General features: G+C 54.2%; 1 protein-coding gene across 5 annotated transcripts in view; it reads left to right on the top strand.

Annotated features, from left to right (window-relative positions):
- Positions 1-9,820, top strand: part of LOC118220721 (breast cancer type 1 susceptibility protein homolog) — a 31,961-nt gene extending 22,141 nt beyond the window's left edge. For all 5 annotated transcript variants that reach the window (XM_035404867.1, XM_035404866.1, XM_035404871.1 and 2 more), the window contains exons 19-22: positions 1,278-1,335; positions 7,084-7,157; positions 8,310-8,370; positions 9,437-9,820. In XM_035404867.1, the coding sequence (XP_035260758.1) occupies positions 1,278-1,335; positions 7,084-7,157; positions 8,310-8,370; positions 9,437-9,531 (288 nt within the window). In that variant the 3' untranslated portion in view covers positions 9,532-9,820. The remainder of the gene's footprint in view (positions 1-1,277; positions 1,336-7,083; positions 7,158-8,309; positions 8,371-9,436) is intronic.
- Positions 9,821-10,190: the final 370 nt, after the last annotated feature.

Below are 10,190 nucleotides of genomic sequence, written 5' to 3'. Positions count from 1 at the left end.
GCTTCCTTTGAAGCGCTGATTGAATTATCCTGTCATTTCAGGCCTATTAGGAGCGTAATCGCTGTTTTCCTACCTGGTGGGATTCGGACGGCCCGGCCCGGCCCGGCCTGGCCCGGCCTGGTTGCGTCCCCTTGTCAAGTCTCCCCGTGTTGGGGAGAAAGGCTGAGAAACGCAAAGACCTTTGAATCGATCGGCGTCGTCTGTGTTTTCCGCAAAGGGAACGATAATGCGGAGCGAGCCGCGGCGAAGGCTTCTGACGACCTCCTGTTAACATTACCTGAAGACACAGGGAAGCATCTAAATTGGAAATCTGTAATTGAGTTTTTTTTTGTTTTTTTCTCTCTTCGTTCAGACGGAGACCCGGAGCTAAAATTCACCGCGGAAGAGAAGGGCGCCCGTGTGAGCTATCGAGCGTTTGCTCTACATAGGGCTCCTTTTTTTAGCTCGGATTATCTCGGTTATTTTTTATATCCGGACAATGGCAGATAACTCTGATCGCCTGGAATCTGGAGACGGAGCGGAGGTGTCGATGGAGGACAGAACCGGATCTGGAGGCGAGGGGGGGGGGGGGCGGTGGGGGGCTCAGTTCCTGTTTGCTGCGGAGCTGAACGGCGTCTCCCTCGCCAGCTGCAGGAAGTGCGGCAGCTGCGCGGATGAGCGCGCGGCGTCGCGTGCGAAGGCCCCCCCGCTCGGGGCCCCAGAGGGCCGGCGATGCGGCCACGGATCGTTTCTGCGGCTGTCTCTGTTCGGCCGTTTGGACGTAAAACCAAAGGAACTGGGGGGCACGGGAAGCTCCAGAGAGTGCGCTCAGTGCGCGTTTGGGAAAGGGGGGGGTCAGGGGGGTGCACGAAAGCATGCAGACCGCTGCTGTTTTCCTTTCGGCCTGAGGAGTAACTCCCAGCATTAGCACTGCTGCATTTAGCAGGCTTCGCCGTATTCTAATGAGGGATGAGCGCTGGAGTAGGACCATCATGTGTCTGCCCAATGTGTACTGAAATGATCGTATGTGCCCAAAACACTAACAACAGCCAATCTCTCTCTTGCCCTCCCTCTCCCCTACCCCTCTTTCTTTCTCTCTCCCACTCTCTCTCTCCCACACTCCCTGTTTCCCTCTTTCCATCTTCCTCTTTCCCTTCTCTGTTTCCCCCCTCCTTTCCCTCTCCCTTCTTCTCTCCCTTTCTCCCTCTTTCCCTCTCCATCCTTCTCTCCCTCTATCCCTCTCTCTCCCTCCCTTCCTTTGTCCCCTCCCTCCCTCCCTCTCTGTCCCTCTCCTGCAGCTGCTGATGAGAGGCTACGAGGTCTGCTTCCAGGGCTCCTTCACAGATATGACCACAGGTACTCGGCCGCCCACGCGCTCTCCCGTAGCTCGCCAGCGGCCCGCGTGAGGTCCGGCTCTACTGACCCGCTCTCTCATCAGCGCTCTCCCAGATAAGAGCCCCTCCCAAAGAGCTCCGATGATCGTTCAGTCTGCCCGTTGCCTGTTTTCCCCCTTCCTTTTCATCATCTTCTAAATTAGGCAATTTCGCTTTCTCTTATTCGTGAGTAATGACACTTGCTTTCTCTGATTTGTACATTTAGAACATAATTCATCTGTAAGCCTGCGGACCTGTTAGCAGACGCTCTTATCCGGAGCAATTTACGGAAGTGGAGAGCGTCAGCATTACTCTCAGGAATGCAAAATAACGATACCACCAGGAAGGGGAGGAAGGCCCATTTATAATCAATAAGTGTAAACGTAGCTGGACAGACATCCGATTAGTACTTTAAAATCCTCTACCTGGACCGTAATGTGCTCAGTGTGGGCACTCACACGCATACACACACATCCGCACACACATGCACAAACGGACACCGGCACAAATAAGCGCACACACACACCCACTCAAACACACAGGCACACACACACCCACAGAGACACACAGACACACAAACACCAACAGATACACACGCAAACAGATACAGACACAAACGAGCACATAGGCACACATGCAGACACACATACACACACACACATGCAAACACGCAAACCGATACAGACACAAACAAGCGCACAGGCGCACACACACACACACACACACCCACTCAAACACAGGCACACACACACCCACAGAGACACACACAAATACACAAACCCACACACACACACGTACACAAACCCACACACACACACGTACACACGCACACACACACACGGAGCCCGGGACCTCAGTTCTCTCCTTTTATGGAGGGGACCTCTCCTCCAGAGAGGAGGGCTCTGTTATCTAGTCTGTGCAGCAGAGCGGGTGGCCTTCAGGAGCCGCTCCGCTGCCTGACCGTCCGGCCTGGAGAGACCGAACGAAGGCACGGGGGGGGGCGGAAAGGGGAGAAACGTGACCTCCGCCTCGCGGTTTTCCCGCCACGTGGGGGGGCCTCAGCCTCCCTTTACTATGCTGCAGGTAGCCGTCGCTGCGTTGGTGACTTTGGATAATGAATCCTTTAATTAGGCTCCTCTCTCTCCGCCTTTGGCTAGGCTAATAAAACAAGATAAACATCCAGACCGAATGGACGATAAAAATGGAGCACTTGCGCACTGTGTAAGATTAAAGCGCTCATAATTTAAGAATTACTGGAAAACATCCGCAACCCCCCCTATAGACTGAGATGGAGGGAGGGAACCGCAAACATGGCGGCCGAGCCAACCTTAAAGATGGCGGGCGTCGCTGAAAGGAGACGTGGGAACGTTCGCTCGTTCTCCAACAGGCCGTAATTGAACGTTTGGTCGCGTTGGCTCGACCGCACGCGGCCCCCGGTTCCAGCTGCGGAAAAAGGGCTCTCCGAGCGCTCGATGGAGCCACTTAATCTGGAGTGGGATCCTCGAGGTTAAGGACCGCGGGGGAAGCGCCGTCCTGGAACCCGTCCCGGAAACTGGGACGCTACTCTTAAACGGAGCTGCGCGTGGGGAAAAAACGAACGGGCAAATGAGAACTGGATAGAGCTAGCGCGTAGCGTTTAGCGCTCCGAGCTAGCAAGGGCTACGCGTTGGCGCCCGTCGCATTCCCGCTGGAGCGGGGCGCTGGCGGCTCGCTGAAACACGACCGCTTGGCATTTCTCCGCTTCCCTGGGAAGGGGCATTCTGGGTATTCTGACTCTCTCTCATTGTATTGATCAGTGTGCCTGAAACCCAAACAAAGTTTTTTTTTTTTAACAAAGTGTGCTGTGTTTGGATTTCGGGTTCTTAATGGGTGATTTAATTTGGGCGCGTGCGCGAGTAGAACGCTCACCCTAGCTACTCCGTAGTGAAGTGTGCTGCCTGTTGCCTGAAGGTTGTCGTAAGATCAAACAGTAGCTAGTATTTAACTTTATAATTTAATTCTCTTTGTGGAGGTATGTAGAAGGATATATAAAAAGTGCTGTTATTAAACTTGCAAGGCTGCCTGCCGACGTGAATCCCTTTTTTTCCTTTTTTGATGGAGCACTCCCATAAAATTTAGCCTCCCCTCTCTCTCCGTTTCCTCACATCAGCAAACGCAGGACGTAGCGTCAGCCTTCCCCCAGAACCTGCTCCGGAAGGTGACATTGACCGCCGACAGGCCGCCGCCTGGACCGCGGAGGCCGAGGAGCGCGTCCTCACCGCTCGGTTCAGCAGCGCGGTGAATTTTAGTCGGCCGCCGTTCGTCTTTGCGTTGGTTCATCGCTCCCCCGTGATTGGCCCTCGAGCTGTTTGCACGCAGCGGACGCGGCCTCGGGATACGGGACCGGTTGTTAACACCTGTATAATGAGCTATACAAACGTCCGCGCCCGCGGAGGGCTTACGCATTTTAATTAGCGCCGATTTCTAAGAGCGCGCCTTTAGGCGTTGGGGGGTGGGGTGGGGTGGGGTGGGGGGTGGGGGCTGGGGGGGAACAAAGGTGATGTTAATTTATGTAAAGCTACTCTGGCCCTCGGCTTGGCAAGGTGCTTTGAATGAATATCCCTCGAGAAAGGATTCAGAAATCCCCGCCGCCCCGCCATTCTCCTGGTGTTCGCGTCCTGCGGTCCGGAGATATCGATTTGTAGTTGTGAAAAATTCTTCTGGAAAATGGCGGGGGGGGGGGGGGGGAGAATGGAGAACAGGGAGCGGCGGAGGGGAGAAACCTCGCGACACGGCGCATTAACCCATCGCCCGGTCTCTTTACCGCCATCTCTTTTTTTTTTTAAACGGTATCCAGGGCAACGACGGGAAGAGCGTAGCCCCGGCTGAAGGCAAACGAGGCTCCGCGAGCCGACTCCGCGCCATCAGATAAATCTCTCGCCCCGAAGCGGCGAGCGCCCTTGAGGCTAAGTACACCGGGGTCGCTAAGGACCGTAAATTCCGGCTCGACCGCGCTTTTATGGACTTTAATGATATTAATATTGACCTCGCGTTTCCGTTTCGTCACCCCGACGGGTGGCTGCGAGGCTCTCTGTGGGAATGGGGCGGAGGTCGTCTCACGATCTCGTTACGGAGAACGTAATGGGGTTTCCGGCGCCGAGGCCTGTTCCCTAATCCGGGCCGCGCGAAACGACGACGGGTTCTCCCTCCTACCCCGGGGTCTGAATTAAGACGCCTTGCGAAGCGTACCGGTGGACGTCTCCCACAGTGCATCTGGGCCCAAGGACCCTCACGGCTGAGAACGCTCCCTTCCAGAGAAAAGGGAAGCTTGCGCAGTGTTCGTAAGTGCGCCGGGCGTGTCCGCTCCGGGGCGTCAATATTTAATTTAGCGGGCTCCTCTGCGCGCCGCGATTCTTTCGGGGAGCCCACGTCAAGCGCACGTGCGGTCGGGGAAAGTTATTTTCGAGGCGCTCGGACGTTCCGCGTTCGGCGAGCTTTAGTCCCGGGGATCGATGGAGGCTCCTTTAATGGCACCCGGCTCGTCTCGGGGAAGCGGACGCGGTCGAGAGGCCCTCTCCTCTTCCGCCGAGGGTTTTTCTCCGCAGGACGCTCATTCATTATTCATCCGCCTGCTCATCCCGCTCTGTGTCACGGGCGAGGATATCATTAAAAAAAAAAGCACGCGGGCTGTGTGCATATAGCGGATCAAGTGTCTTGCTGTTAAGGAGCGTCTGCCTCGTAGGGTTTTGTACCAGGTGGATCATTTTAGTGGTAAAGGACAAAAAAAAAAGAGCACTTTCAGTTTAAAAATATACTTTGATCTATATGACAAGAAAAGCCTTTTGTTTGGATGTTTTCCTTTCCCCTTAAAGGGGTGCAGCGCTTTCCTGTCTGGTACCATAGAGCTCAAACTCAACCCCGAGGGCTCCTGTGTGTGCTGTTCTTCGTTAGAGCCGACGTCTTGCTCGGTTAAGTTTGCCGAATGCGTCGTTTAAGTTCTTTCATCATTTGTTCCTTAAACTTGTTAGCGCAGTGCAGATTTGGCTTGTTATCATTTACTTTGTCTTCAGATTCCTTATTATCTACCAAATGGTTAGTTTTTTTGTGTCCACACATTCACCAGTCATAAGCCTATTGATTCACCCCAGTGAATTTGATCAGATAAAAAAATGTTTTGCCTCATTTCATGTAATGCTCTGCGATGTGGCACAATAAGCACAATGTAAACATGAGACTTTTATTCTTTGTGCTGTTTTTGACATAATGTAGCTTAAGAGGGTAAGTAATTCCTCGAAACATGAAATGCATCTAATTAAGAAAAACAAACGACTTGTTAAAATTCTGGGATTGCTCTTGTGGTTGGAACGAACACCAGGGTACACAGGGTTCCCCAGGACGGAGTTTGAGAGCCACTGCCATAGAGGAGCTGAAAGCTATAAGACTGTGAACCAAGTACAAAAGCAAGTCGCTCCAGTCTTCTCACTCTTCAAGGGTCTTCATCCATCACTGTCCAGTAGGCACTTTGGATGAAGAATCCTGTCAGAATTGGACCCATGTCCCCTTTCACTTAACTTAGCTTCCCCATTGATCCACAGTGACACATTGCTGTGCATTTGGGGCATCTGGCAGCACTGGGGAATGGAATAAGTGCTGCCAGCACTGTGTATCATATGAGTTTGACATCAAAGGGGAGGGTGGGATTCTGCCAGTACACCACGTGTCCACCTGGGGGAGCTGTTCTGCCCTTGGCGGTGCTAGCCATCCCTTCACAGTAGCTGTGAGCTGAGCACATGCGCAGGTCTGCTGTTCTGAGATCACCAGTCAGCACTGCTGCCACGTAATTGCGCTCCCTGTGCTGAGCGACAGGCCCATTGTTCCCAGCGGCAGCCGCAGCACAACGAGTCGCATCGCGCTAGTTTGGGGACAGTAATCCGGCCGCCATCGTCCGAGACTACATAGGGGAACTCTGCCCCTCTCTCACAGCCTTACGTTCCTCACAAGTGTTGTTCTTTTGCCTGTGTCTGTGTGTCTGTGTGTGTGTGTGTGTGTGTGTGTCTGTGTGTTTGTCACCACAGAGGTTTCAGGGGTTTGAGGGGGAGGGCATTGTTGTCTGTAATCGCTTCACTGGGCTCAGCTGCGTCCCGACCGCGCCCCCCTCCCCCTCCCCCTCCCCCGTCCATCAATCCGATCCTCTCTTACGACGAGTTCTCCCCGCGCAAGGCGTCCCGTCCTGCCTTCGTGGCCGAGGGACGGACGGAAGGACGGCGAGAGAGAGCGAGCGTGATGAGAACGCGCAGGGCGCGCTCGGGGTCCGACAGACAGACGGGCCCGCGGTTAAAGACGAGGACCTGGCGGTCACGGGTGGCCTGTCGATCGTTTCTCCGCGGGGGGGGAATCCGGAAGCTCACCGGGAGATTACAGGCGTGAGCGGACACCCGTCCTGGAGAGCAGCGTCCAGCTCGCCGTCTTTAGGCCCCGATCGGTCGCTGGGTCGCAGCCCTTTGGCAGCGCGCTCTCTCAGCGCTAGGTTAGCTTATTATTTACCAGCTGGCCTGAGCTAGCGCCCGTGCGTCCGCGTGGAGGATCGGGGGGGTCGGACGTGCGGCAGTCCTACGCGTGTTGGAGCCTACAGGGGCTGGGTGTGGGTTCGGCGTGGGGCCTACCCGGTGCGCTCAGCAGCACGCGGGCTGCTTGACGTTGGGCCGTCTGAGGCCAGCTGTCTGAAGGCCGGTCTGTGTGCTCCTGCCCCCAGGTCAGATGGAGTGGATGGCGGAGCTGTGCGGGGCCAGGGTGGTGAAGGACCCCCTCCTCTTCACCGGCAAGCAGGTGAGACGAACCCCTCCCCGTGGCCTTCCTCTTCCCCTCCCCCCCCTCGTTCGCTCCTTCGCCTCCCTCTCCTCCGACCCCCCCCACGCGCTCTCGCCCGCCTCCTCCCTCCCGCCCACCGCCCCCCCGCCCTCTTCCCGCCACTCTTCTGAATCTGGCGCGTCTGGCGGGGGAAGGCTGCACTTAGCGGTAATGACTGTTTGTCGGCGTCGGTTGAAAAGCGAGCCGAGCGCCGGTGGGCCGCCCGCCCGTTTTTCCCGCCGCAGACGCTGTTCCAGGCCCGACCCGACGGCTTCCGCCGCGCCGGATTTAGCCAGCGCCAAAACCCTTAGCCTACGCTCCGCCGCCGCCGTTTGCATTCCGGCAAAAACCCGGCAACGTTGCTAAGCCGATCGCTTAAGGCGAAGATGCTTTTTTTGGGGGTTTTTTTTTTTCTTTGCGGGTTTTGTTTGTTTGCGTTACTATTTAAATTCATTACGCCCAAACAAATTCGCCTGGCATTCATCAGTGACTGGGCGCATTTGCATTTAGATGTTCGTCGTGACGGGGAGAAACAATCGAGAAAGCAGATTAATAAAAGCAAGTCGAAAAGTAAATGGATGTTTTTTTTTTTTTTTTGTTTTGTTTGGGTTTTTTTTTTTTTTTTTTTTTTTTTTTTGCCCATTCAAATGTTTCCAAGTAAAGGAGTAGGGGAGGGGGGGAGAGTCATTTATATCTTACTGGGGTGTTTTTTTTTAATGTTGAAATTGGACCGAGTCAAAGGAACTGGTTTCAGCTTGTGCTGCATGGTGAAATCGGTGACTCCAGAGAGAACGGGGGAAAACGGGCCTGATGGCTTACTGCCGCGTTCGATGAGTCGTCTCTTTTTAAAGGCCGAAGATCTGGAAGGCGTCGCCAAATCTTTCCGCTGCCGAACCGCACCGGCGAAAATTGCTCTCATCCAAGTTGGTGGCCGTGCTTTTATTTTGTACGCTTGCGCTCATGTCTGAAACTAGCGCTGTATTCGAAGCTTTTGTAGCCATTTAGCGAAGTGAAAGGAGACAATATCTTACGATGTGCTCAGTGCTGCCGGTCAACTCTCATTGTGCCTTAGTAGGAGCTGGATGCTGTTGATTCTGAATGGGTTCCTCACCAGTGCTTCCTGTTTCGCAGAGGTCCGCTCAGCTGGTGCTGGTGCAGCCTGACGCTGAAGAGTCCCACGCAGGCTACGGAGGTGAGCTGGGCGGGGGCGGGGCCTGTGTCCGTGGCTCGCGGGCTCGTGGGGAGTAGTCGCGGCAGCCCCCCCTGGGGGACGGGAGGGTAACCTGGGGGTGACGCCTCTCGCCGTACGTCCAGTTTACCGAGCGTCCGTCTTCAGGGGGGCGGGGTTATTTTTGCGCGCGACGGGGCCCGGAGGCTGGGGGACCTGTGGCGTGTGAGGGTTAAAGAGAGAGAGGGCGGGCGAACGGCAGGCCTCGATTACCCCCCCCCGCTGCGTATTCAACGCGCCCTTTCCCCTTCCGAGCGCCGGCCGCGCCCGCTGAAGTTAACGAGCTGGAGCCGCTCGCGCGGCGCTGCTCTCCCGGGGACAGGTCCGCTCCGACCGCTCAGGCTGGTCCAGCGGCGCTGCTCTCCCGGGGACAGGTCCGCTCCGACCGTTCAGGCTGGTCCAGCGGCGCTGCTCTCCCGGGGACAGGTCCGCTCGGACCGTTCAGGCTGGTCCAGCGGCGCGTCGGAGCTCCAGCGCGTCTGTCACAGAGCCCAGGGTCCTCCTCACTCACGAGATGTTTTTTGCTCTTCCACTTTACATCTGTGGCAAAGTTTGGTGCCAGATTTCCGAGTGCATTTTCTCCACGGCCCTTCTGAAGTTTAATGTACAAATTTTAGGGTTTGGGTTTGGGGGGGGGGGGGGGAGTGTGAATGTGAATTTTATGACTCGACGCTGATGTTAATGTAACTTTAAAGCTAACGTTTGAGATGGCTAAATCGGCTTATCGCTTTAGTGAGTAACTCTAATCGAGCCGTTAGCTCGTGTGAGCGCTCATGTCTCGTGTGAGTTCTGAGGTCATTTGTTTCCTTAGTGAAAACCTTTGCTGTACACTCCTGATAAAGGTGTTGTTACCCTGAGTCGTGTACTGGCAGCTAGCTGCTCCGTCGGTCCAAAGGTGCGTTTTCAGATTGTCGCCCGAACAGGCGGTAAACCAGCCAGTGTTTTCAGGAACCAGTAACCACGGGCCGTCAATAGAACAGCCTCCGCTGTGCTCATTTGTCCACTTTAACCGTTTCATTTTCCTCTCCAGCTCTCCAGAAGAGGGCGCTGGTGGTCTCGCGGGGGTGGCTGCTGGATTCGGTCGCGACCTACACCCTCCAGAACGTCGACGAGTACAGAGTTTAGGCTCCGCCCCCCTGTCCCCGCACTTTCCTCATTCGTTCGTTTGCCCTGGCGAAAGTTCCGTAATCATTTCATTCCTAAGACCGGATCCTCTGCACTTTAACCCCAGCGCTGCCTTCCCCTTCCCCCCACTTTAATGTTGTTGTGTGAGGCCCTTTTTAAATGCCAAACAGCTTGCGTTTTATCTCTGTAAAGAAATTTTTATCTTCTTTCTTTATATTGATCTGTGCCTTGGCGAAGTGTACATATTACCATTCCTCTTTCTCAAACATTAAAAAAAAAAGAAAAATGTCTGTCTTGTCAATCACGTTTTAAAAAATCCTTTTGTCCATTCAAAGTGTGTTATCAGTCAATGATTGCACGTACAGCTGAGGTCAAACGTTTTCGTACACCTAGGCTAAAGATATTCAAACTCAGTTTTTCACAACTCCGCACATTTCATGTTACCATACATTTCTTTTGGCAAGTCAATTAGGGCATCTGCTTTGTTCACATCAGAGGTAATTCTAAAGCAATCGATTTGAATTGACCCCATGAAAATCTGATCTAGCACATAAAAGCTGAGATAAATCTGTCTCTTAGCTATTATTTTGAAATGAGCTCTTATGGAAATAAAATACCCTAATTGACTTAGCACAGGAAATGCATGGTAACATGAAATG

Source organism: Anguilla anguilla, chromosome 2 (assembly GCF_013347855.1).
Source record: "Anguilla anguilla isolate fAngAng1 chromosome 2, fAngAng1.pri, whole genome shotgun sequence".
In the NCBI taxonomy this organism is placed as follows: Eukaryota; Metazoa; Chordata; class Actinopteri; order Anguilliformes; family Anguillidae; genus Anguilla; species Anguilla anguilla.
Note: the sequence above shows the minus strand (reverse complement) of the source record. Positions and strands in the feature narration are given on the sequence as shown.